Genomic DNA, 27680 nt, shown 5'->3' with positions numbered 1-27680 from the left:
GGAAACTTATCGTCACGATGCAAGAAAAGAAGTATATGTGCGTGTGGCGGACCACGTTTTTGAAATTCCACTGTATAAACAACTACAAAGCAAAATAATATGATATGTTCAACAAATTAGTAACACATATGTCTACAAATTAGTAAAAAAAGTCATAGACAGTATAAAGTAATCATAAGAAGTTTGTAGTTCAATATCTCATTACCAGCTCTAACTCTGCCAAATATATTGTGGTCCTTCAAATCCTTAACCAACTGATCGAGTTTCATCTTAAAGACTCGACATATTACGTCAGGCCAATCTTCCGGTCTTAACCCCCTCTTTGACACAAATCGATTGATTTCTGGCCACTTTGGATTACATGTGAACGTTATAAACAAATCTGGGTAACCATACCATCTACAAATGGCTATTGCATCTTGATAGTTTTCCCTCATGTAACTATGTCCTCCAGTGAATGAAGCGGGTATGACTATACGACTACCGGTTGATGAACCTTCCGTATCTCCTCGATCTGCTGCACCTTGTAAATTCTTCACATTATCAGCCCTGAAACTCTTCTGATTATTTTTCACAAACGACAACCTTTCTGCCTCCATCATTGTATAACCATCAACACAAAATTGTTGACATAATCTTCGAGAGAGCAGTATAGTTGGTGCTTCATTTTGACGATCTTGCATGCGATATGCAAAGAACTCTCTCATAGTAAGTCTATCCCTTTTTTTTGAATCACCGCTAGGTAGAGCCTTATCTCGATGTGAAATATCAACTCGATATCCATCCTCACCATATGGAAATAGAAGAGGATATTGTAGAGGCAAATAGGCAGGATGAAGTTCGGATATTTGTCTTAATTTGCCATTTTGATATTCAACAATAATATCTCTTTTATCTGCGGTATCAACATCTCCAACTATCAAGGCAACCACTTCTGATGTTGTCGGCAGATTGTATGTCCTTCCATCAGATGCCCTCTTTCCAATTAGCTTCAGCTTAACATTATCACACACATCAGTCTTGAAGCGATCCCGTGCCCTCCTAAAGTTTTTTGCGAGAGGATTGTGTTCATCGATCATATTTCGTATTTCCGCAATTAGTTGGTCTTCAAAATTATCAGGATTACCAGAGCGTCCACTATGAAAAAACAATTACATACATTATAGTCCAGAATGAAATGCATGGTAGATATATATGAATTACGACAAAAAACGAATAGATTATGTTATACCTTACAACAGTTTTTCTATTGTCAATTTCATATTGTCAATTTCATGTTCCGTATCATATATGTATAACTGAGAAAACTTTGGACGCCCACCCTGAGTTGGCAACAAACTTCTAATTAAATGGTGATTCTGCCCACCTATTTTGAAATTATATGGTCCACGTCCCTGCTCAGGTGGTGCTTGGATTTTCCCACCCATCGACGTAAATGAATGCATCATATTATATGGTATGATATTCTCAATGAAGTGTTCGTGGATGGTTTCCTTCTAGCAGATTTATCAAGAGTTGTGGAGGACGACGCAATAAAGGGAGTTGAACTTTCCCTTGCATACAACAAAGGGAAAACTTTGGCTTGTTTGTTTTGCCTCGTTTATTTGTTCTTTCTTCAAACCACATCCATCGCTCCACAATGCTCACACTCCCATATTGGATCCCCAATATCCCAATAAGCTAAACGTAAATAATTATTAATTGAGTTAGGTGCAAAAGTAAAATAAACCACGTAATATAAACTACTCATCAATTTATGATAAAAAATCAACTTCATATACACATGTAAATGAATCACATATATATACATACCTGATACATCGTTTGCATGGTCTGTGTTATGTACCTCGTTATTATTTTCTGTACATATTAGATGGTGTTAATACTTTATGAAGAAAACTATTGAAATCTATATATTCAAACTGCACACATAATTAAAAAATTGTTATAAGATAACATAGGCAAAATGTATAATTAAAATACCTAAATCAATCCTTCTTGTAATTTGTTTGAGGACGTTCTTGCTCTGAATTACATTTTTTCCGGATCTGAATGCTAAACTTGTTTCGCCTTATTGAAACAGATTTATCTTGCGCACTTCATTTGCTTCAATAAAACAACACCACTTAATGTGATTTTTTGTTTTTCTTTGAAAACTATAACATTAGTTTGTGACTAATTATAAACTAATGTGGAACATTGATATGTATATAAATAAACAAAAAAAAAAATAACATCTATTGTATAATAAAACATACCGAAATTCCGTTTTTCATTTAATATGAGCCTTCTTTTTTGCCTTGCAATAATCTTCGATATATATTGTTTAGCTTTATGACAAAAAAAATTTGTTGTTAAGTAAAATAACATGAAAACAACTATAAGTGTGTTGCAAGGGAAAGACACTTAATAACTCACAAATTCTTGAACAATCTATGTATTTAATTTTTATTCAACACATTAAATGGCACAAGGATAATATAAATCATACCATTCTGCGGGGCACCTTTTTGAGGGAAACTCTTTTCACTTGTTATGGTTGGATAAATGCACGGTTCTTCAATATCTTTATGAATAGTTGAGAAAACACCATCCAAGTTAGTAAACAACATAATTTAAATTAACATAGTATATTTGATTTTCGTAATGAAATACAACTCACGTTAATATTTTATATTTAAGTACTTACTTGTGGAATGCTTCACATTCATTAATGCCATTCGTTTGTGCTTGTTAACCTTTGTAGTTTGGTAGTCTCCTTCATTAATGATAATATCAAAAACTAAAATATTATTTTTTATAGCACAAAAACTCCTATTTGTTTTAAGTATAACGTTGATCTCAAATAACAATTTTCATTTTGTCTTATTATATACTCACCAGTGGAAATGTTGCCGACGGATGGTACATCAATATTGAGCATGTTGGCAGTTGGATGTAATTGATTTTCTTTGTCTGAAAAATAACTTCCACCTGTACGAAGAATGACATATATATTATAATCAAACAATCATTAATATTATTATATTATTTCATGGTGATATGGATTTATAAGAAACCATTACTATTTGTGATTTGTCTTGTATGGATACAGAAATCGCTTCTTGCTTCTAAGCTTGTTGGTGTGCAAACTTATATTCAGGAAAATTGGAAATATAGTTAGAAATAGAATTAGCTATACAACAATTATTTTTGGTAACAACACTAATGATATGCGCATTACAATGGAGGCTATTTGTAAGACAACTAATTTGAGTAATAGAACTTTTGTCGTTTCTCATTGTGTTTTCCGGAGAACGAACTCGGCCATCACGCCGTTCTTTCAATATGATCTTCCTTTTTTGTCTTGCAATCTTTGCAGACTCGCTATGTGCCGAACTGATATTCATAAGCCCTATTTTTAACGAAGAATGCTTGAGAATTGTATAGCTAAATTGATTGAGAAAAACTTTCAACATAATCACACAACAAATCATATTTTGTTCCCACACTCACCATTAGTAATGTTGCTTAGCGGTGTTAGATCTCTACGAAAAACATTTGTAGGTGTATGTAATTGATTTTCTTGGCCTGGATTATTTTTTTCACCTAGACAAAGACACATAAACACATGACATGAACCAAAAAGAAAGACATTATATTAGATCACAACACTTGTACATTAATTCATACCGCTTGTTGCTTGTATGCTTGTTGGCGTGCAAACTTCAATGAATTAAAAAAATCGATAGTCAGAATTGTAAACATATGAGCAACAATTTCTTTAACAATAGCAATGATATGCGCATTACATTGGACACAATCAGTTAGACAACGCAATTGATTTGAATAACTTTTACCGCTTATGAACATCTTATCAAGAGAACAAAAATGACCTTTACGTACTGTTGTGATGTTGTAGCTTCTTCTTTTTTACACATCATCAAACTTTACAATCTATATTTACTCTCATATTATATCTATTTTTTTTAGTGACTTTTTTTTTATAAATAACATCAATTAGCATAGATCCGTACGATTTTAGTGTGGACCAAGTCCATATAATGTTAGTAAAATAGTGTTTATTTAAAGATTAACTTTAATCGTAAAAGTTATATTTTCTTATATTTGGACACAATGGCTCAAATTTTTCCTCGCTAACTTTCACATTTCTTGTTCAACCCATAAACTTTTTATCAAAATTTGCTCCAAAGACACTCCATAAATGAGCATACCACTTTACTATAATGATGCTTCAAATAATTTGGGCCTTGGTTATAAAATAATGCTCCAAATCCACTATGTTTTCTAACTTAATAAAAAAATATTATACAATCTACTTATTACAACTACATACATACATCATACGTTTTTTCCAAAAATCTCCATAAAATAATCTTATTACAACCCACAAAAATCTACATACATACATATCTTATTACATACATATAAGATGATTACAACTACATACATACATCATCTTCTCCATAAAAATCTCTCTCTACATATAATCTATATCTTATTACAACCCACACCTAGATGATTCTAAAACTTATTACAACCCAAACTTATCTTATTACCTTCTCTTGCATACAACTTAAATACCTTCTCTACAACCCAAACCTATCTTATTACCTTCTCTACATACGTTTTTTTCGAAAATCTCTCTTATCTACTTTTTTTTTATACTTTAAAGCCACAAATTATCCATCAAAATTATACTCCAAGTCATCAATTTTTGCATCAATAACAAATATAAAACTCATGCATGTGGGTTTTACGAAGAACTTAAGTTTTTGATCTTTCATGTTCTTTGCATTTGAAGCATGGTTACTATAATTCCTTGATACAACCAAGGTGTAGAATCATTCGATCTACAAAATGAAGAGGGTTTAAAGACCGCATGCAAAATCGCAAATATATCGAGTTGGATTGATATGGAGTTTGAAGAAATTTTCTAAATGGGTCAATATAGGTTGAAATTATTTGGTAAGTTCTTTTAAAAAAAATCTGATTTTTGACTAATTATGATGAAATTGATGTGATTTTATGTTTGCATGTAGTTTTAGCATATTTGATACCCAAAAAACTCGTTTGCCAACCAAAGTGAAACACTACATGCTATGTAGTTTTCATACCCAAAAACTTTTGATACCCAAAAAACTACTGTAGGAGAATACGTAAAATCATATTTTATGAAGTATTTCATATGCATACATAAAGAGTAAGACATTGATTGTTTATAATGCTAAAATTAATTTATATCTAAACCGCATACATTTCTAACAATAGTAATAGGACTAATAGGATGTTTTTATGATGAATTTCTCGTAAAAGATGGTATCGTATTAAATGAATGTGAGCTATGAATTGTGCCAGGTCAACTGCTTCTCATTAGGTATATATACATTGAATAATACTAAAAACGGAATTATTCTTAATTTAGGGTCATTTATACTGATTTTTTTTCCAAAACAATATCATATACAAAATTTATACAATAAAATGTTCTGAATTTTTTTATAAACTGCTAAAAATATGATTTTGGGCAAAAATTCGTCTTTTTATGCGAAAGGATTGGTAACTGCTTTGAGATAAGGGTAAAAAATGCATGTAGTTTTTTAGCATGTATAAACATTTTTTTTCTTCTTTTTTGGGTATGAAAAGTTTAAAACAAAGTGCTTTCTTTAGTTATTTATCAAACTGCGTTGATACATCACCCTTTTCATTGGCAATTTTTATATCCTTTATGATACCTTTTCTTTCATGTGAGAAGTCTATTGAAAAAATCAATATCCGGTGCAGTTCTAACCGTTAGTGAAAATTAATTCGATATATTTGTAGTATAACCGTCAATTAGGAATTTAGAATTAAGATTGAAATTAGGATGATTTTTATATGTGTGTATGTGAGTGACACAATAATTTCATACGAATAATTTGGTAATTTTCATGTTCAATTATAATTGTCAATGAAAAGAATTTATTACCTTGTATTTGTTTAATGGATTTACACCGTTTTTCTGATAACAATTTTTTTCTTCTTTCACGTGCGTTCCCCACTCGTTGCTCATCCATTGTTGAAGCACTAACTATATACCTTTGAAACTCTTGAATATGATTGTGTTTTCACACTATTTTGAGTTGATTATTTTAGTGTTTTATGATTAGAGGATTGGTTGTTGTAATAATATATGGTTGACTTTATCATATATGTGCGACAAAGTAGGAATTATAATTGGCATTGATTATGTATCTCATGATATTGATTTTAGTTCCCTTAAATAACATATTTGTTGATATACAGAGAATATATTACAATATAGACTTCACATTTATGTATCCTACTAACTAAAATTGAAATGATTACACTTCACATGAAAATTTCATACATTTTTAAATCCTACACCGTGCTAATAGTTTGGGAGTTAGATATATGACATATGATTACTTTCAACTTTTAGTGAAAAAATTGGAATCAACTTCAGTACAATAAAGCCTAAACATTATAATTTTTGTCCAATTTTGACCATTTGGTTGATGTGAATTATTTATATGTTATTATATGTTGTTATATGTGAAATATCATATTATATATAGTGATTTGCATAAGTATTATGTATTGAAAGAAACGTGCATTATCACTACAAAGATGTAGTAACCTAAAAAGTTGTAGTAAGTCAGATATGTTGCACATATAGGGGAGTCGATATCCATCCTTTGGAATGTTAAAAATCATTAATGTTGACCAATTTTTTAAAAGGAATAATACTTTTTTTAGGAAAATAAAAGGAATAATACATAGTGGATGATAATGTTTTCTCTACAAAGATGGATATTGGCCCATATCTAACATGTTTTAAAATAGATTATTAATCAATTGCTTAGTGGATATCATGTTTTAAATAAGATAGTCAAAGAAAGTAAGAAACCTCAATATGGCCTATATGAGTTTTGTGGACAATTAAGCAATAAGTAGTACTTTTTTAAGTGACATAAACTTAACGGCCAAAAATTTATTAATCCAACTTAGTAGTTGTTGTAAACAAACTTCAAAAACCAACTTAACAATTGTTATTGAAAAACACAAAATCGAACAAAGGTACTTAAGCATACTGAACAAAAAGCATAAGCCCTTAAATTTAAAGTATCTCAAAAAACTTCATCATGCGAATATGGTGTCATTGCATTGTATCTACTTCTTTAAATCCTTCTCATTCTTTTGCAATAATCTGCTTCTTGTTAGTAGAGAGTTGTGCATCCAATGGAGAATTTGCTAATGATCCTTCATTATCAACATGGACTCTTTTTTGAGGTGTGATGGAACTTGGCGAACTTTCATTATCAATTGATTTGGTATCCTACGTAAATGAATTACCCAAATAAGAATACATTTTACCACATAAAAATCAAATGAATCTCAAATAAATTTATTAAGAACTAAAATATCTAAATATAAATAGAAAACATACATTTTATCCTTCAACATCCTTTACGCTCTCATATTCAATTTGCTCTTGCTTATATCTTTCAGACTTCATTAATGGTAAAAATAAGTCAATATTAGTGCGTAGTGAGTAAATATTTGTTTTATTAATTTAAGATATTAGTACATAAATAAACGCAAAAAAAATAAGAAGACCAAATAGTAACTCTACAGTATATAAAAATATCACAAACCTCTATTTTCATGTAGAGCCCCATCCATTTGTCAATTAATTTTTGATCATCCATAGAATTTATAACAGTGAAGTTTCTATTAGTACCGGATGTATGCTTGGATGGGATATCAACTTTGAATAGTAACTTTTTGCCAAGGAGCTGTGTAAACGCTTCAAGAAATCCGTACCTATCCCCTTTCTATAAAATTAAACAGTAGAATTTGAAATGAGATCAATATTAACTAAATATGAAACTTCTAGTGGATCATGTATACTAATGAAAAAAAACAATATTTATGTTTTACTTAGAAAAATAAAATCAATACCATCTCTTGAATATCTAATAGTTCGGAAGCAGATTTATTCAACATTTTTTGAACTTCTTTTTCAAAAAGCACGAAGGTAGCATCATCCGTGTTATCATACACGATTATTTTCAACCTAAACCTATAATATGAAAAAAGTACATTATACATCATGTACAATGTCTATATCAATGTGTATGAGAATAGATTTATAAATATTTACCTTGGCACGATTGACTTAAGGACTTTATTTTCCTTCTTGCACTTGACAATGTCACCTTCTTTTTTGATAGCACTACAACATTTTTTAGACGCCTCATAATACCAATTGAATTCAGTGTCAACGTCTTCAATAGTACCAAGACAAACACACATCACAGGCTATAGGTAGATAAATGAGATTAGAAGATAAGAACAAAAAATCACGTGTATTTCGCATAATTGTATTTTCTGGACTTGTTAATTAAAATATGTTTTTTCCATACCCCTTCAGACATTAACTGAATTGGACTGAATTACATTAAATTTGTTTGAATTAAACTGAACTTTCATTAATTCAACCTAAAAAAACATAACCTTAATATGAGGAGAGGATGTTTGGGGTGCTTGTTGGGCCTGTTGGTGAGTATATCTTGTGCCATTGAGTTGGGACTTCATTCTTCTTCCCATTGAGTTTCATAGAGGGGGCCAAACAAAATATTTTCTTTCCTCCTTCAACGTGTTTTTACGCGATCCATACCTGTCGTGACGCCAGAGCCCGCAGCCGCATCTGATACCAAGCCACGTTGAGGCGTTGATCATACTCTATAGTCTCTCTATTCAATCAAATTTGGGTAAAACCTGGAAGAAAAACAACATTCTTCTTTTTTTTTCCTGCCCGTTTTACTTTCTCCCTTCGTCTCTCCTAATTATAGTGCTCAGGTTGAAAACCTAAAAACTTTGCGGATTCTGTGCTTCTCTTCTCTTTGTAAGTTGTAAATCCTTCCTCTTTTTGATTCTTTAATTCTATAATTGGTTTCGTTGTTATCCAAGTAAATTTTTAACATGAGATTAGATGATCGGCGATTTACCATGCTAAAATTTTGAATCTTTTCATATGGGGTTATCTCCAATATTTTTGATTTGAGTGCTTGAAATTTTCTAATTAGGTTTGGTTTCGAATAGTTGAACTTACGGGAGCAATTGGAACTTGCAATTTTGCTTACATTTTAAACCATCTACTGCAGATATCACGATCAATTTTGTTTAAATTTTATTTTATAGTTTCATATCACTGTTATTTTGATTATATACGTCTCCTTTAGTGCCAAATACAAAAGCAATGCAAATTTAGGTAGAATAGATTAATGAATTTAGTGGAAGTTGAGATTATTTGTTTGGTTTAATATCGGGCGATTTCAAGGGTTTATTATGCATACTTGTTTGTTTTCAGTCGGCTTAGTGAAAACTAGTTATGATCATATTTCAAATTCTAGATGAACCACTGTTGTTTGCCTTGTGGGTTTATTTTGCAATTGGCAGGTTTGATCAACTTTCTTCGGCCTTGACGGAGAAGTCTAGTTGGAAATTTGGAATATTTGACTGGTTGGTGCCTAATGTGGCATCTGTTATATCTTTTTTTTTTTTTTTTGGTTGAGAGAAATTTTACTTGGAACCACTTAAGAAATTTATTTTGTTTGGGTAGCATTCATAGTGGGAAGGGATGGAGAGGGAAGGGGAAGGAAAAAGGACTAAACATGCGTTTATATTTTCTATATTTTTGTATGATGGATGAATTTAATTTATTTGAAGGGGAAGGAAAATGGATGATGTAACTCCGTTCCCATTTCTCCATTCCACATCTATACAAAGGGAAAATAGGCTCCTCATTCTCCTTTTACTCGGCTTAGTATTGATAATACTCTCATTTTCCCATAAGTTTGCTTACCACATTGATGCACCAATAGAAATATAATCTCCTGTGTTCTCTTTTGATTGCAACACTATCATGTTTTAAAAGTGTCAAAATAATGGCAACATCACCAGTTTTGCTTATGATTTATCTTATCTTCTTTCTCTAATATGTGGGTCGCTCTGTTTATCTCTCTCTCCCATGCTGCAATATAAGTATAAGGAAGGAAATTTTTAACTTACATTATAAGAAAGAATTTGACCAAAATTTTGCAACGCAAGTTCAGGACAATTGTTTTTTGTTGGATGGCTTGGTTTTCACATGACTTTTTACAAAGTTGATGTGCTTATCTCTCTATTTTTCTCCTCATCACATGGGTCCTTGTTATTTTCTCTCTTATTTTTTTTCTCAACTTCATTGATTTGCCTCCCCATATCTTGCAACTAAATCAGAACAGTGGACTTATTTTATTTTTGCATTAAAAATTTAGATTATAGTTAATCGTACCATATATGTGAATAATTACATGGAAAGTTATTGGGTTTCCATTTTTTTCTCTGTTATATGATATATATCTCCTCACTTAATTGATTTATCTCCAATTTTGCAACTAAATTAGAACAGTGGACACATTTTATATTTGCACTAGAAGTTAGATTATATTTAATTGTACCAATTATATGAATAATTACATGGGAAGTTAGTGGGTCCCCATATTTTTCTCTTATATCTCTCTCCTTACCTTAATTGATTTACCTCCTCCAATTTTGCAACTAAATCAGAATAGTGGACATACTTTATTTTGCATTAAAAATAAGATTATAGTTTTTTGACGGGAAAAATAAGATTATAGTTAATTTACCAATTATATGAATAATTACATGGAAAGTTAGTGGGTCCCCATTCTTTTTCTCTTATCTCTCTCCTCACCTTAACTGATTTGCCGCCTCCACATTTGCAACTAAATCAGATTACAGGAAGTATTATATGTTTGCATCATGAATTGGATTCTAGTTAATCAAAACCAATTATATGAATAGCTACATGTGAAATTAGAGTATGATTATAAATGCACGATGTTTTCATATACATGTATTATTATCAAGCATGGCTAAGTATTACCTAGTCCTTAACAATTCAGCAATACTACATTGCTGGTTCCTTATCCGTCTGTATTTTGTCACCCACCTAGATGGAATCTTTGCCTTTTGGCTAGCATTTTTTACCACTTTTCTCCCATTACACCACCATATTGCACACTTCCTTCAAACCTTGCTTACTTGCTGCACACTTCTCACAGTCCATTTTGGCAGAGTCCCCACCATTTTGCACATTATATCACTCACTATCCCAAATCTATGTGCAGATTCCAATAAATCAAATAGGAAGTTAAGAATATGAATAGAGTAGTAAAATTTACTGACGTTATTATATAATTTCTTATTTAAATCACATCTTTCTTACTCTCCATACCATAGTAATCTCGTAAATTTTTTTCTCGCTGTCCATATAGCACTAAGAGTTCTTAATTATTACATATCTACATCTACAACTACTCAAAAGTCTGTACTAAAGTTGATTAGCAATCTTACATGGGGATAGATGGAGTTCACTTGTAATGTTTGGGCATAAAAAGTATATTACAAAAGATAGCTATTGTAAAAAGATAATGTCCAAAATGTGTTTAGTATTAACTTTTTGAAGGGTTTTAGTTTCTGTAGAATTATGCTTTATAGAATGTCCTTAATGAATATTATAGTGTGTGTAATATAATCATTTATTTTTTAGTTCAACTGCTATAACTTGTATTTATATCAGATTCTCTATGTCTTTTATGACTGCATTTTTCATGGTTTAATTTTCACTTTACAAAATACAGGGAATGACACATTGTATATAGGCAGAATTGTACCTATCGTTGCTTGGTGCTTTATGTAATTAGATTGATCTATGGGGTTCAATTTCTGATTTCAAGAAGTGGAAAACTTACTCTGGTCTCCCTTCTATGTTAATATAAGATGATTGTGGAACATGCTGAAGTATCGCTCTCACTCACTCATCTGTGTGTGTGTCGTGTTAATGTAGGATTTAGTTGTATTATCCTAGACCCTGTATAGATTAGAGGCAAGGAAGCCAAGAAAGCATTGGGTTCCCTCTCTATATTTAGTTAGTTTATATTTCACTTGTCTTCTTTGTCGTCTATATACAGCCTTAATATGCTCACAAGTTCAATAGATGTGAGTTTCATGTAACTGTGGAGATCAGTGCAATTTATGGGGAGAAAATCCATTTGTTTGGCCCCATAAAGTAGGATGGTGGGAATGCATAGTCCATTGTGAGGTGAAGCAGATAGCTCATAAGCAGGAATGTTCTAGATAGTTGATAGTGGGCATAGGATTTGTTGAGATCTGTCATCAAAAAAGTGTAATCTATCTACACTGATATGCGAGGTATGTTGAATGGCTTGAACCCTCTTTGAGGGGTTTCTTAAAAGATTAATATTAGGGTTTTTAAATAGGAGTTTATTGTGTTTTCAGTTTTTCTTTGATGTCCTCACCTGTGAACTATATAAGGTAGATGAGGCCATGGGGGTTACCTCTTTATATTTTGAAAGTCTCTTACAATTTCAGTGAGTTGAAAGAGTCAAAAGGGGATATGGACCAGTCTGGGATAGAATTGTGTTTTGAAGAGGATCACTAAGTTGTGAAAGACTGGAAGAATGGTCTTAGGGGTTTGATAATGAGAATCTTGGTAACTGAAATATGCATCAACCATTTGGGAACAATTGGAGCCTTACCTCCAACTTATTGGTCTCATTACAAAGTTTGTTGGGCTGTTATCATGACAAACTTGATTAGGAAATATCTTGAATAATGAAGAGACTATAAGACTTTATGGCATAAGTTCTTCGGTGCAGCAGAGGTGCTGGTGTTTTTAGCGGTTGCATTAGGCATTGCGATCTAGTCTCATTCTTGATTAATGATCTCTGATGAGATGACTAGAATTTGGTCATTGAGTGATAGGATTTGAGATGTGTTGTTATTGCTGCTTCTGTCTTCATCTGTAGTCACTGCGTAGCTGTACTTTTTCTCTTACAATGTGCTCTGATCTGAGTATCTCGCTTTTGGTTCTGCATTATGTTTAGCATGGCAGGGAGAAACCGTATACCTCGCCATCCTGCTGATTTTCATGAATTAAGAGATGGCCCTATGCCATTTTTAAACAGAGGATCAGGACCTGTTCCTGTTTATCCTGTGGCTCTAGAGGAAGAAGTTGAAATTCAACACGAAGAAAACCAGAGGATTGCTGCTGAAAATCGGCATATGCTTCATGATAATGTGAATCTTGAAAGAGACCTGGTAGCTGCTAAAGACGAAATTCACAGATTGGATGAGTTCATAAGAAAACTTCGTGCTGACAATGATGTTAATTTTAGGGAATTGATTGAGAGGGGTTTAAAGCTGGAAGCTGATTTACGAGCCGCTGAATCTAATAGAGAAGAAGTGCTGCGTCTAAGAGCTGAAACTCAGAAATTGAATGTTATGAGACAAGATTTGACTGGTCAAATTCAAGGTCTCAGTCAAGACATAGCTCGATCGCGCTCTGAGAATAAGCAATTGAGTGCTTTAAGAGCGGATGTAGATGGATTCCGCAATCAACTAACTGAAGCCAGGTCGAAATTTATCTCGTCGTTCTTCTTTTCCTTTTGCATACAAGCTGAACTTGGTTTAACACAGACCTAGCCACCTAGGAAATTACTAGGCTTCTCTGACGGAGTGATGTTGTATACTAATATGTTACTTCCGGTAGTTGTGAGAGGATGCGTACCCATTTTTGTTGAAGTTCTGCATGATAAAGGACACCACTTAGTATGACGTATTGACATAGTTCTTAGTAATTGGTGGCTACTATTGGTTCACAACTTTTGTCATAAGCCAAAAGAACTATGTTTGTTAGGAGTATCTCATTTGAATATCCCAATATGCCAGTTTTGAGGTACAACTGTATAAGAAAGCTGATACATTGAGTTGGGGGGAATCATTAGTTTTATTTAACGTTCTTTTCTCTAGTTTGGCTCTGGTTTGGATAGCTTAGTACAGATGGCTTCGATTGGGGTTGATAGCAATTAGGTATTTGATTCAGAACAATTAGGTAATGGTGTCTGGGATAAAAGCTGTCAACTGAACAAATACCAAATAGTGCACAAGTCTTGGCTCTCTTGTCTAGACGTCTGGGCTGTGGACTGAATATGTAGTTAATGATTGGCTCAACTTCCCACGTATTTAGCCAAGAAATCTCAAAATTTCCCCCCTTTTTTTCTTTTTGTGATGTTAAGATTTCTGAAACCGTATTTTCTCAACTGTGGGGATGGGCCCTTTAAGCATGTCGTCAGCATACATTTCTGCTGAGGACACGACCGTCTTGGCAAGCTGGCAATATGCTTTCTATGTGTAATTATTTGTTTTCATATATCATATGGTTGATTCTCTTGGTCGATAAGGGGTCTTATGAAGTGCTCTGTTTGCTGTGTTCATCCTTTTGCTCTATCTAGGAGAGCTTTGGAATATGAGAAAAAATCAAATGAGGAGCAGGTTGAGCAGAAGGATGCTATGGAGAAGAATGTGATGTCAATGGCTCGTGAGGTTGAAAGGCTACGAGCAGAAAAGCTGAGCATGGATAGGAGAGGTCATGGACTTGGTAACGAGCTAAACATCTTGAGTAGTATTCCTACAATTATTAGTGTCAGTGATTGCATCTTTTGTTGATAGCTGAAATTGTTGTGAAGTTCATTTAGCTAGATTGTTCCCTCTGTGGCAATGTAGCATGAAACAAAAATTTGTTTCATGTTTTGGTTAATAAGAGTGCACTATAAAATCCGACTGTACATTGATTCAACTTGATGCTTGCTGTTCGTTCCTTGTTCAGTATAGGAAATAGATAATTATTATTTGGTGTTTCTGCTCATGTTTGGCAAATGAACTGCTCATATATTTGATGTCATTATTTGTGTCTTGCTCTTTTTATCACGAATTCTCATTAACTAAGGTAGAGCAATGGAGTTCTCAAAATTGTTTTCCAGCCATTCCCCTTACCTGTAAGTTCTTGAATTCCCTTCCATACATAACCAAGATATGTTATTAGTAGTCATCTCTAGGGGTGTAAGGGGACTAGAAAGGTTCAGCACAGTCCAATTCAAGACTTGTCAGACTGTACTGGGCTGAATTTTAGAATAATGAATAATATTTCTATAACTTTTAAATGCTTATGGACTCAAACTTCCATGTCCAAACTATATTTATGGCTGGACTCGGACTTAACCTTTTAGAGTCCAAAGTCCAATAAATGCTGCATCGAAGAGAATGATCAGTTTGTGAAAGAAAAAAGATACAAACAGCAATCAGTTAGATTTATGTTTCCAAGTAATGATTTTATTGGTTTGTTTGTCTCTTTTTTTGTTTAAAAAGTAATTTCACCAGATTGGATTTTGATCTATAGATTGAAATATTATGGAAGGAGTACCTAATTCGTACCATAGAGTTAAAACCTTCTAGTTTTCCTCCTGTTAGATTACATCCATGAGAGGAGCATTATTGGGTTGTGGAGGTAGGAGCAGCGTTCATGGGACTTTGAATGGCAAATGGAGGCTGTGAGCACTTGGTTAAGGGTGAAGGGAGATAGAAAAGGGGAAAGGGGGTATATATATATGAGAGAGAGAGACAGAGGGGGGGGGGGGGGTTCGCACTTCTAGATAGAGCAATTAATGTTTTTTTTTTTTTTTGGGGGGGGGGGTGGGGGGGGGGGGGTTAAATTTTTTCCTGTTTCTGCTAGCAGACACCATACATTGATAAAGAGATTTTACTCTTTTCGTTTTATGTGTTTCTCCCCCTGCTCTACCTCTTATTTCCTATTGACAATGTTGACCTCAATAACGTAGCCAGACTTCAGCATCTTGCTTAATCTGTTTGTATTTGGCAACATGGAGTGCTCACTTTCGTACTCTTATGTTTCGATTTGTACGGTATTCTCCATAAGACCTATTAATTTTCTTTTCTGACTCTTCCTCTGATTTTCTTAGGTAGTGGGAGTGGCTACACAATGTACAATGGAGTCCCAGATATGAGGTATCCAGGTGGGGGGCCTTCTGCTGATGGGTTTGGTGGAGCTTGGCTCCCTTACGCTAAGCGCCCCAGACGTTGAACTCCAATGAAGATGTGCTACAGTTTCAGTAGAAGGGAAAAAGGAAGGGGGGGGGGGGGAGTATGCCAGGACTGGATGTACCTTTACTTAATACGGGTGTAATCAACTAATTTAAGCCTCGTATCCTGACAATGGTTGAAGCAGTAAGATCGGCCTTTTAGCAAAGAAAGGGATACACATTACTACATTAGCCTATGCCTGTTTCTCTGCTTCATGATTGTGCAGTTGCTTAATTCTATTTATTCGTCTTTTGTATACTTGAGTAGTGTGGAAATTGGAAAGTGCACGAAAGTGTTAAAACGTACTCACCCTGCGGCTATCTTTGCTTTTTTTTTTTTTTTTTTTTGGCTGATCAGCAATTTTTTGACATGCTTAGTTTTAGACAGGACATGGAATATAATTCTTTTGTCTTTGTAGATTATATATTGGTTGTTCTTTGTCATACAACTTTATCACACATGGGTATATTATGAGTATAGTATGTCCAAGATTATTGTTTTGCTGCTTTAAAATCTCCAAATATGTAAAATTTGTACAATAGATATAATTCCAAATGAGCAAAAACTAGCTTGTACACTCATGCTTGCAACAAGAAAGGCTTATGCTTATTGGAACTTTCTTTTTCGAGTCAGTCATTCAGCTTCTGCTTTCAACAACTTGCGAAATGAAAGGTATCCGAGAATTCAATTAAACATAACTAAGAAACAGAGCCAAAAATTAGGATGGGAAGAAATGACACTATTTTAGCTTTAGAATAAATCTTACACAAGCCATGTCTTCCATTAGCCAAGCTTACTTGAAGAACATTCTATCATTATTCGTAATAGCGCATTTTGTGTGTGGTTGGCCACGCGCGCAATTACAGGTGTTACCTATGTGAACAAATAAGGTTATTCATATGATTAAATGAGTTTACTAGTATGAATAAATTGGATTACTCCTTATGAACGAATGATGTTTCTCTTATTAATAAGTTGGGGTTACTTGTATAAACAATTGGGGTTACTGATACGAATAAAATGGGGTTACTTATGTGAACAAAATGAGGTTACTCATATGACTAAAGAGGTTACTAGTATGAATAAAATGGCTTACTCATGTTGTACGAATGAGGTTACTCTTATTAATAAGTGGGGGTTACTTGTATGAACAATTCGATTTACTGATGCGAATAAAATGGGGTTACTTATGTGAACAAAATGAGGTTACTTATATGATTAAATGGGATCATTGGTATGAATAAGTAGGGTTACTCTTAATAAACGAATGAGGTTACTAGCTCGTATTCATAAATAGGGGGTTACTTGTGTGAACACTTGGAGTTACTTGTATGATTAAATGAGGATACTCGTATAAATAAATGTGGATACTGTTGTAGCCTAAAAATCAACGGCTATAAATGTGACACGTGGCCCCATCACAGCCCTACAAGTGGTGCTTTTCTACTGTAGTAAAATACATGGGTCATAAGCTTGTATGGACTAAAGTACACTTTTCTGAAGAAAGGTGTACTAAAACCCTTCTTATGGCCCAAATTGTACTTAGGCCCAGTAAAAGCAAAGAGCATTTCTGTGTAAAAGGGTGATGTGTACTCTCCAATCAGTAGTCGCCACGTGTCACATCATTATTGTTTAGCCAATCAGATGCTCCTAAATTAAGATGACATCAAAGTACAGCATCAAACACTATAAATAGTCCTTAAAATCAAGGGAAATGTACGTTTTTCAGAGCATAGTACTGTTATTCTGTCATAAATACTCTCTCTCTCTACTTTCTCTCTGTAAAAGTTCCTTCATACTCCTGATACCTGACTTAAGCTTTGGAGGGGGAAATACCACCCAAACCTCGAGGGTGGGTCCCTTTTTGCATGTTTCGAGGCGGATCTCAGGTTCGGGTTTTGAGTCCAAGCGTTGTTGCACAAGTCTCCTATTCTAGAACCTACTGTTGGGGATAGTAGTAATTACTTACGAGACGAAGCACTACGTAACATTTGGCGTCGTCTGTGGGGAGACGCAACAATGACTGATTGTCACTCATCCAATGTTGCCAAGAATAGAAGTTTTGAGATACAAGTCGAAGATACGGTGGGCGATGAGAGGCCACCTAGAGGAAGAGACAGGCCCTCTAATGCTGTTCGTCTCTCTAGATGAAGCAGGGACCCTGTCATTCAAGAAAATCCTGAGTGTCCAGTGACAGCTGGCCATCTGGAAACTGTCTTGAACTACTTCCAGGCTAGGATGGCCGCTGTCATGGAGGGACAAATCAAAAACAACATGCTGTTTTTTGAGGTTAACCCAGATCAGACCGTTGTGGTGCCACTTAGGGGGTAGTCTCAGGAAGGTCGTCCAGGGACAAGCCGTCCTCCTAGGCGAGAAATGACAAAGCCACTATCAAAAGGGAAGCAGCCAACGGTCAGTGAACCAAGAAGAAAGATGGACTGGAAGTTGGTGGTCCGTCCAGGAGATAACATTCCTCCTAGTGGTCATATGATGGAGACGGATGCAAGGGAGTACTTGGAAGCCAAGAAGGCAGCTGCTCTTCAGCGTTCTGCCTCCGGGTCTACTATTTACATGAAAGATCCCCCATTGAGGATTCCATCAAGAACTAAAGGAAGAAGTCAAAGACCTTCGGCTATTTAGCCAAAGCAAGAAAGATGGGTTTACAACCTATGATGTATACGCGTCAAGCCTTAGCTAACACCTACTCCAATCCAGTGCTAAAAGAATATCGCCGGGAGCACATACCCACTGAGGGATATGCTGCGGCACTCAAGATTAACTCGCCGACTTCATTCTCGGCCAGAATCATGGAGTCTCCCCCCCATTCCCAAAGGTTAAGCTTCCGACGATAGAGCCTTTCGACGGCACTATGGATCCAAATGATCATTTATCTTCATACAAGCATCAAATGTATGTTCAAGCGGCTGACGATGCTACCTGGTGTAAGAACTTTCCAGCCACGCTGAAAGGAGTGGCTCAAAAGTGGTTCAATAATCTTCCCCTAACTCGGTGAATAATTTCAATGAGCTTAGTATCTTGTTTACTAGCCACTTCGTAGCAAACCGGCAGGAGTAGAAGACCAACATGCATTTGAGCAAGGTCATTCAAGGGCCTAAAGAAGCCTTGAGAAGCTATGTGAAGAGATTTAACTTAGAAGCATTGCAGATCCAGGATCTGAATGCAGGAGTGGCTTTTGACGCCTTCATCAGTGGTCTAAGGCCAAGAAGCTTTAAGTTTGAGTTGGTAAAGAAGAAGATCTCCACCCTGACCAAAGCTCTTCAAGAAGCAGAGGCATTTATCCATGCTACGGAAGTTTGTGCGTAAGCAAAGCATCCGGAGACGAAAAAGATTGAAGAAACGATTCAGCCAAAGAAGGGCATCCCCAAGAAAGCTGAAACTTGGGCGGTGACTTCGATGACAACTTCATCCAAGCGAAGCAAAAGAGCTGAACCAACAACATCAGCTGAGCCCATAGAGTTCAACAAGGATCAGTACTCCATTCTCATGGAGATCAAAGATCAATACGAACTAAAGGCGCCAGCTGAAATGAAAGCGCCCTACAGAAACAGGGATAAAAGCAAGTACTGTCATTTCCACAAGGATTGTGGTCACGAGACAAACGAATGCAAGCATCTGAAAAGAGCTTTACAAGACTTGGCTCACAAGGGTAAGATGAATTCCTATCTACCTCAAGCGAGTAGAAAATTCCAGAAGATCAAGGATAATCGTCAAGGCCGAAGAAAGGAAGATGAAAGCACTGACGAAGATGTAGTGCAAAAGATATCTGGAGGCTTCGCAACAGGGGGTCCTACCAATCGCGGCCATAAAAACTACTTACGGGAACTCAGCCTGATAATGCTTACTAATCAGGCAGAATTTGACCCTTTTCCTAAGATTGTTGTCAGCGAGCTGGATCGCGGGAAGATAAGAACTCCCCATGACGACCCGTTGGTGGTAGAGATGAAAATAGCAAATCTCAAGGTGAGACGGATTTTGATTGATATAGGCAGTTCTACCGATATCATCAGTACGGATTCTCTGTCAAGGTTGAAGTTTAACGAAAATAACCTGGTTCTAGTCAACCATCCCATCATTGGATTTGGAGGAGGAATCAATTACCCAATGGGAACTGTCACCTTACCCGTCAGGGTAGGGGACAAGGAGGCCTCCAGGACGCTCTTTGTTAAGTTCTTGGTGGTACGAGATTTGACAGCTTATAATGTCATTCTCGGACGACCCAGCTTGAACTACATCAAAGCTGTTATAGTAAGCCATCTAATGCTAATGAAGTTTGAGTGCGATGGAGGGAAAATTGGATTCCTATATGGAGATCAACAAGCAGCAAGGGAATGCTACCTCACCACTCTAAAAACCTTCATCATGGAAAGGAGAAAAGTCAGAGCGACCAAAGGCTATAGAGGAAGGAACGACCGAGAAGTTGAAAGGCCAGATAAGTGAGTTAAAGAATGAAGTAGAAAGTACTCAGATGAAGTCCCCTCAAGAAAGAAAGCCGTCCATACTCTTGCCGAGCAAGAAAAGGAAATGTCTGGCCATCAAGGAAGAAAAAGCTTTGTCTGAAGAAGTGATGGCCGCCACGGGTGTTGGGCTAGAACGTCCATAACCGGTGGAGAGACCGGTCGAGATTTGTTTGGATGAAGGACGTCCAGAAAGGACGCTAAAAATTGGATCAGTTCTCGGTCCAAAGACCAAAGATGAATTGATCATGTTGTTGAAAGAATTTGAGAATGTTTTTGCATATATAGTAGAGGAGATGCCGGGGATTGATCCCTAAGTTGTTGTTCATAAACTGAACATAGATCCAAGGCAAAAGCCAATTCGGCAGACAAAGAGGCACTTGGGTCTGGCCAGGAATCAAACCGTCGATCAGGAAGTCCAAAAGCTGTTAAAATCAAAATTCATCTGGGAGACTTATTATCCGGATTGGATTACCAACGTAGTCATGGTCCCCAAGCCAAACGGAACTTGGAGGATGTGTGTGGATTACACCGATCTAAACAAGGCTTGTCCAAAGGGTAGTTTCCCTCTGCCTAAAATAGATCGGCTAGTTGACTCCACGGCGAGGCATGCACTACTTAGCTTTGTGGACACTTATTCGGGTTTTCACCAGATTCCTATATGGCCAGAGGATCAAGACAAGACCTCGTTTGTCACTGAAAAAGATCTCTATGGCTGGCTGAGGATGCCTTTCGACCTCTGAAATGCACCAGCTACCTTTCAGAGGCTCATAAACGCAGTATTCCAGCCGCAGTTGGGAAGAAATATGGAGGCTTACATCGACGACATGATCGTAAAAAGCCGCAAAGGGATGGATCATATGCAGGACCTACGAGAGACATTCTTGACTCTTAGGAAATACAAGTTAAATTTAAATCCGCAGAAGTGTGTATTTGGTGTGCTGGCCGGAAAGTTTTTGGGATTCCTAGTCGACCAACGAGGAATTGAGGCGAACCCTGACAAGATTCAGGCGATTCTGGACATGACTTCTCCGTCCAAAATCAAGGAAGTTCAACGTTTGACAGGGTGTTTGGTAGCCCTAGGACGTTTTCTTTCTAAATCTGGAGATAAGTGTCATCATTTCTTCGGAACAATAAAAATAATGCAAAATTTGAGTGGACGGAGGAAGTAGAGAAAGCTCTTCAGCAGGTAAAAGAGCACCTCCGGCAGTTGCCTCGATTAATCAATCCGGCTGAAGGAGAAAAGCTATTTGTATACCTGGCCGTATCGCCGCATGCGGTTAGCGCTGTTCTCGTGGCTGAAAGAGGCTCAGTGCAAATCCCGGTCTACTTTGTTAGCCATGTGCGAAAGGATGTTGAAGGCAGGTATTCAATGGTAGAGAAGTTTGTCCTGGCACTACTTATGGCCAACCGGAAGCTACGACCATACTTTCTAGCCCATAGTATCCCTGTCTATATTGACCAAGCTCTAAAGCAAGTCTTGCACAAGATGGATGCCTCTAGACGAATGTTAAAGTGGGCTGTGGAGCTCAACATGTTTGACTTAGCATTTGAGCCTAGAAAAGCGATCAAGGGACAAGCCTTAGTTGATTTCATTATGGAGCTTACTCGGCCTGCAACACAGATCGTCCAAGATCCAGCAGAAGGAAAGCGGCATTGGACCCTTATGGTGGATGGATCATCCACCGCCAACGGCTGTGGAGCTGGGATCATCTTTCAATCACCAAAGGGGGACAAATTTGAATATGCAATCAGATTTCAGTTCCAGGCTTCAAACAATGAAGCAGGATATGAGGCCCTTCTAACTGGCATTAAAATGTGCAAATGGAAATTAAAGCAAAGATGGATTCCCTGCTGGTGGTTAGTCAAGTCAATAGGGATTTTGAATGCAAGGAGGCGTCCATGGGTAAATACATGAAGCTGATTCAGGAAGAAATAAATACATTAAAGCGATTTGTGCTCGACCAAGTTCCAAGGTCGGAGAATCATCAAACCGATGCTCTCTCAAAATTAGCCAGTTGGACCGAAGGAGATGTGCCGAGAACTGTGTTTTGGGAGGTGAAGGCAAAGAGTATCGACAGCAAAATGGCCGGAAGGAGCACTAAGTATAGTGTCTTCCCGGCCAGGAAGAACGAAGCGGTATCCCGGCATAGGCATAGCCGAAGAAAAATGTTTAAGGTCTGGACCTACTCGTCCAAGCCAACTATTGTCGGTTATGATGAACCTAGGGTCAGACAAAGGTCCTAGGCGGCGTCTAATTTCAGAAGAAGTAGTGGATGGTTCCTCTGAGTCGCTAGACGAGTTACATGAGACCTCCACCTCATTGGCTTCGTCCGTCGCCATATCTTGTCCGGACGGACTGGGTTCTGAAGACCTTTCAATGTAACTTTCCTTCTGGACGATTATAGGAGAAGTAATTTGGTTCGCTGGCCGGCGCTTTGAACTTCGCGTTCCCCGTCAACAGGAATTCGTCCGGTTGATACCTCCATTTCTGAGCTGGAGGCCGGACGATTCACCCCTCGTCTAATGCGAGCTGTTTGCTTGACGCGCGCCAGATTACCCTCCACAGGTAAAGACTGGGTCGTCTGACTTTTCCGTCCATGTCCAAAATAATAAAATGCATGTCCGGCCGAGATAGGCCCAACTCTAGAATGTGCCGAAGAAGAAAGCGTCTTTGTTCTAGGGTCAAGACTAACCCTTGAGCGGCCGGGAATGTTCGATGAAGAATACGAATCCATTTTATTCTTAAAAAATGTGAAAGTTCAAGATAAGAAGTAAACAGAGGAAAAGGATACCTGTTGAAAGTGCTCGGACGAACGGAAAGGACGAGCTGGACGAAACCTTAGAGGAGTTGGAAGCACTTAGCAAGATTTTGGACGAAGACTCTTTCTCTCTCTAAAGTTCAGTAAAAATGGGGCAGAGTCTCTCTCTAGAAAATCTCTCAAGGATGTAAAAGTGATTTCAGAAACGACAAAGTGGCATATTTATAGAGGGTGAAAATGACCTCCTCTCGCGGTGAAAGTAACCGTTGCATGCTAAAACCTTTGATGGTTACCCTGATGAGACCGGCTAAATGGCGCCCTTTTCATCTTGAAAAGGGTAAGGGCAGTTCTCGTCAGTTAAAAGAGGATACCAACCATTTTGGCGCCCAAATGGTAAACTCCTCTTTTAAGTGGCAAATATTGTAGCCTAAAAATCAACTGCTATAAATGTGACACGCGGCCCCATCACAGTCCTACAAGTGGCGCTTTTCTACTGTGGTAAAGTACATGGTTCATAAGCTTGTATGGACTAGAGTACACTTTTCTGAAGAAAGGTCTACTAAAACCTTTCTTATGACCCAAATTGTACTTAGGCCCAGTAAAAGCAAAGAGCATTTCTATGTAAAAGGGTGATGTGTACTCTCCAATCAGTAGTCGCCACGTGTCACAACATTATTGTTTAGCCAATCAGATGCTCTCAAATTATGGTGACATCAAAGTACAGCAGTCATATCAGACACTATAAATAGTCCTTAAAATCAGGGAAAAGGTACGTTTTTCAGAGCATAGTACTGTTATTCTGTCATAAATACTCTCTCTCTAAAAGTTCCTTCATACTCTTGATACCTGACTTAAGCTTCGAAGGGAAAAATACCACCCAAACCTCCAGGATGGGTCCCTTTTTGCAGGTTTCGAGGCGAAGCTCATGTTCGAGTTTTGAATCCAGGCATTGTTGCACAAGTCTCCTATTCTAGAACCTACTGTTGGGGATAGTAGTAATTACTTACAAGTCGAAGCACTACATAACATATACTACTTTGATTAAACGAGGTTACTTATAAGATTATATAAGGTTACTCACTCATATAATATTTTAAGGCTACTCATATAAACAAATGAGATTACTTGTATTATATGGTATGAATAAATAAGGTTACTGATATGAACAAAGGAGGTTACTCAGATGAAATTCCCAAAATGAAGCAAACGTTAAACTAACTTTCGTTTAAAATCCCCAAATTAACTTTTCCAATTCAACCTTCAAACTCTTTTTCCCTCAAAGGTAACAATTTAGAAAGAGGAGAGAGAAAATACAAGATAAATATCAAATGCAAGAGTTTTTCAGAGATTGAAAAAAAAGAGAAGAAGAAGAGAGAGAACGAGTGAAGCTTCCTCCAATGGAGGAGAGAGAAAATAGAAGAAATGAATTGAGGAGAGAAAAAATGTTAAAGAGTCTTGAAGAGGTCCAAGAAAAGTAATGTCGTCGTCGGCTTCAATCATGAGAGATGAGAGTTTGGTATGTAATTTATAGAAGAATCATACAGAAGAAGAAGCGGTAACTTCCACCTTGAAGCGTGGCCGTATATAAAAAAACTTTATAGCAATATAGATTGTTGTCTAAAAGATGGAGCATCATTCAATTACCAATGTATGATTAAAACCAATACATTATTTGTGCAGTTGAACAATTACCCATGTATGTTTCAATTACTTATGTATGTTTCAATTACTTATGTATGATTCCACCAACTTAGCCCCCTTCAACAGTATCACAAAGATACTCAAAACACTAGCGCCAAACGTTCAACATACTTGTTGTTTCCAGCATTTTCTATTTTCACGAACCATAACATGTGGCATATCCAGTAGTCAGTTAAGAAAGATAAAGTGTTATATTTCTCACCATACTATCCATAACCCTGGCTTTGTTATTTTCTTTGTATGTACTAATTTCGCTTAATTAAATGGATTTTATTTTAGAAAAATGAAAACACGTTATCGAGAAATACTTCCAGCTTAACTTTTATGTCCAAGATAATTTTTTCAATTCAGCGAGCAAATATTATCTATTGCAATTATAAATACTAATACTACCACTTTAAAATTGATAAGAAATGCAAATGACATATAATGATATGAAAAATTACAAACATTCGTCAGGTCGCCTCTTTGTTCTTCTCTTAGAACTCACTCTCTGCCCACCGATTCTAGCCTTGCGTGCAAAAGATTCATGATTTCTCTTTGGGCCAAGGGTGCTTGAGCGGCTGGTTCTTTTGTGAAATAAGATCATGCGATCGGTTGAAGAATCATTAACTCGAGTCCCCTGCCTCTTGTATTGGTGCCATTGTTTAGAAACACTTTGACTAAAATCAACCTGTATCCTTCTATCATCAATTAATGTGCCATCCATACCAAAGTAAGCTCGTTCGCAAGCATCTTTACTCTCAAACTCAATGAAACCATAGCCCAGACTATCATTAGTTTCGTAATCACGGATAATATCAACAGATTTCACAGTCCCAAAGCGTGAAAATATTATATGCAAGTCCTCGTCCTCGGTAACAGAATTAAGATTACGTACAAACAACACATTCTCTGGAGGCTTTAAATCAGCATCTGGGATGTCACCAATAATTTCAAGAACAGAAGCTCTCGAGTGCGCTTCCTTGGTACGAATAACTTCCTCGTCATCTTCAAGCCTCGCAGTCGCATCATTATCAACCTCCGCTTTGTTCGGAACATTAATCAAATCACCCACACCCGTCTCTACCATTACAGACATCTTCATCAACCAATCTAATCGCGAATCTGATTAATGAAACACTAAATACTTGCCCAACCAATGATCCTCGCTTTGCCTTTATTTCGGCAATTGTTGCATATGTTAAACTTTAGAAAGAAAATATTATTAGGAGAAATTGACTTCGTGTATTACGTAATGAGAGACAAAATATATAAGTATACAAGAGTTTAGAAAACTTATAAACCTAAACCAACTATGAAAACTTAACCTAAACCAACTATATAACATAAATATATAGTTCCCCTCCCCCCCCCCCAATGGGCGGATCCAACATGGAATTTTTTTTGAGAAACTGGTAAAGATAATTAGGCCTTGTTTGGCACTAGCATCCGAGGTAGCGGTTTGACAAGATTAAATCACTACTTAAGAAAATTATGAGTGTTTAGTAAGGTAGTGGTTGTAATAGCGGGTAATAGTTGGAGTAGATTATGAGTAGCAGTTGTGGAACGTTCCTACAAGATAATTACATGGCAAAACTAACGGTTATAGTAGTTGTAGCTGTTGGGGGTAGCTGCTAGATGTTTACTAATAGCTGTCAGCGATCAACGATTAAAGTAGTTGTTTAATTAGAAATGTTTGGCAAAAGTAGCTGTTTGAATTGTAAAAGACAATAAATGACATTTATTGTAATATGAAATGAAGTAAAATAATTTCATATGTTCGTTCAATAGTTAAATACAATATTTATTTTTTCTAAGAAGTTACACAAAAAGGAGTATACGACTTTTTAGCTGCTCAAAGAAATGTATAAATATAAGAAAATATTCAACCCTAAAAAGATTTATATTACCAGTTTTAACTAAAATACTTGTAAAATATATTATCTTTAAAATATAAATATTTAAATTACATCTCTGCTATTGTAAAACAAACATTAAATTGCCATAAAATAAAACAGTTAATAAACAGTAAAAGGAAAAAAATAAAAAACATTGATTGATAATTCTACCTTATGCTATTATATAGTGTTTACTCCCTCCGTTTCCTAAAGATCTTCCTTATTACTGTTCCTACAGATACCAATGAGGATCCACTTATGTGGGGTGTGGGGTGGGTAAAGTAGGAGAGAGAAAAGAATTAAGAAAAATAAACAAATAAAAAGGGGTCAAAGTAGGAGAGAGAAAGGGAGTAAAATTGAATTAATAATGTAATGGTGGACCATATGATAGGGACATGAGAGGGTAAAAAGGGAAAAAAAATTCCAAATAAGGAATAAAGTAAAAGAGGGAAGATCTTTTGTATACGCACTTAAACGGAAAGAGGGAAGATCTTTAGGAAACGGAGGGAGTATTTGTTAGACAGCTACCTCTAAATCTTAAATGTTACTTAGCTTGTAGTAACATTACACAACCGCTACTTATAATCTACTTCAACTACTACCCGCTACTACCACCACTGCCTTACTAAACACTCATAATTTTCTTAAGTAGCGTTTCAATCTTGTCCAACCGCTAACCGCTACCTCAAACACTAATAATAGCGTAAGGTAGAATTATTAATCAATGTTTTTTATTTCCGTTTATTGTTTATAAATTGTTTTATTTTATGATAATTTAATGTTTTTTTGACAATAACAGAGATGTAATTTAAATATTTATTTTAAAGATA

General features: G+C 36.1%; 4 protein-coding genes across 4 annotated transcripts; 2 read left to right on the top strand and 2 right to left on the bottom strand.

Moving 5' to 3' along the window:
* Positions 1-7008: 7008 nt before the first annotated feature.
* LOC130592024 (uncharacterized) lies at positions 7009-8402 on the bottom strand. The gene is made up of 5 exons (XM_057396060.1): positions 8168-8402; positions 7966-8086; positions 7659-7838; positions 7451-7513; positions 7009-7339 (listed from the first exon to the last, which is right to left on the bottom strand). The coding sequence occupies exons 1-4, from the start codon at positions 8317-8319 to the stop codon at positions 7454-7456; spliced, it is 513 nt and encodes a 170-aa protein (XP_057252043.1). The 5' UTR covers positions 8320-8402; the 3' UTR covers positions 7009-7339; positions 7451-7453.
* A 201-nt stretch (positions 8403-8603) lies between these two features.
* LOC104896495 (protein FLX-like 3) lies at positions 8604-16341 on the top strand. The gene is made up of 4 exons (XM_010683242.4): positions 8604-8911; positions 12981-13508; positions 14388-14533; positions 15912-16341. Exons 2-4 carry the CDS (start codon positions 12982-12984, stop codon positions 16031-16033), a joined length of 795 nt encoding a protein of 264 aa, XP_010681544.2. The 5' UTR covers positions 8604-8911; position 12981; the 3' UTR covers positions 16034-16341.
* Positions 16342-19446: 3105 nt separating this feature from the next.
* On the top strand, positions 19447-21250 carry LOC125498750 (uncharacterized). Its single transcript, XM_048647018.2, has 2 exons — positions 19447-20229; positions 21161-21250. Exons 1-2 carry the CDS (start codon positions 19447-19449, stop codon positions 21248-21250), a joined length of 873 nt encoding a protein of 290 aa, XP_048502975.2.
* Positions 21251-25412: 4162 nt separating this feature from the next.
* Positions 25413-26042, bottom strand: LOC104896532 (peptidyl-prolyl cis-trans isomerase CYP59-like). The gene has a single exon (XM_010683289.2). The coding sequence runs from the start codon at positions 26040-26042 to the stop codon at positions 25413-25415; it is 630 nt and encodes a 209-aa protein (XP_010681591.2).
* Positions 26043-27680: the final 1638 nt, after the last annotated feature.

This window comes from Beta vulgaris, chromosome 6 (genome assembly GCF_026745355.1).
Source record: "Beta vulgaris subsp. vulgaris cultivar EL10 chromosome 6, EL10.2, whole genome shotgun sequence".
Classification (NCBI taxonomy): Eukaryota; Viridiplantae; Streptophyta; class Magnoliopsida; order Caryophyllales; family Amaranthaceae; genus Beta; species Beta vulgaris.
Note: the sequence above shows the minus strand (reverse complement) of the source record. Positions and strands in the feature narration are given on the sequence as shown.

Bases quoted from the DNA above. Each gene is read 5' to 3' on its own strand.
- LOC125498750 (XM_048647018.2), top strand. From the start codon at position 19,447: ATGACAACTTCATCCAAGCGAAGCAAAAGAGCTGAACCAACAACATCA. The intron at 20,230-21,160 runs GTACGAGATTTG...GGTTTTCACCAG, and splicing joins TCTTTGTTAAGTTCTTGGTG to ATTCCTATATGGCCAGAGGA.
- LOC130592024 (XM_057396060.1), bottom strand. From the start codon at position 8,319: ATGTGTGTTTGTCTTGGTACTATTGAAGACGTTGACACTGAATTCAAT. The intron at 7,839-7,965 runs GTATTGATTTTA...TTAATTTTATAG, and splicing joins TATTAGATATTCAAGAGATG to AAAGGGGATAGGTACGGATT. The intron at 7,514-7,658 runs GTTTGTGATATT...CCATTAATGAAG, and splicing joins GGCTCTACATGAAAATAGAG to TCTGAAAGATATAAGCAAGA.
- LOC104896532 (XM_010683289.2), bottom strand. From the start codon at position 26,042: ATGGTAGAGACGGGTGTGGGTGATTTGATTAATGTTCCGAACAAAGCG.
- LOC104896495 (XM_010683242.4), top strand. From the start codon at position 12,982: ATGGCAGGGAGAAACCGTATACCTCGCCATCCTGCTGATTTTCATGAA. The intron at 13,509-14,387 runs GTCGAAATTTAT...TGCTCTATCTAG, and splicing joins AATCAACTAACTGAAGCCAG to GAGAGCTTTGGAATATGAGA. The intron at 14,534-15,911 runs GTAACGAGCTAA...TGATTTTCTTAG, and splicing joins TAGGAGAGGTCATGGACTTG to GTAGTGGGAGTGGCTACACA.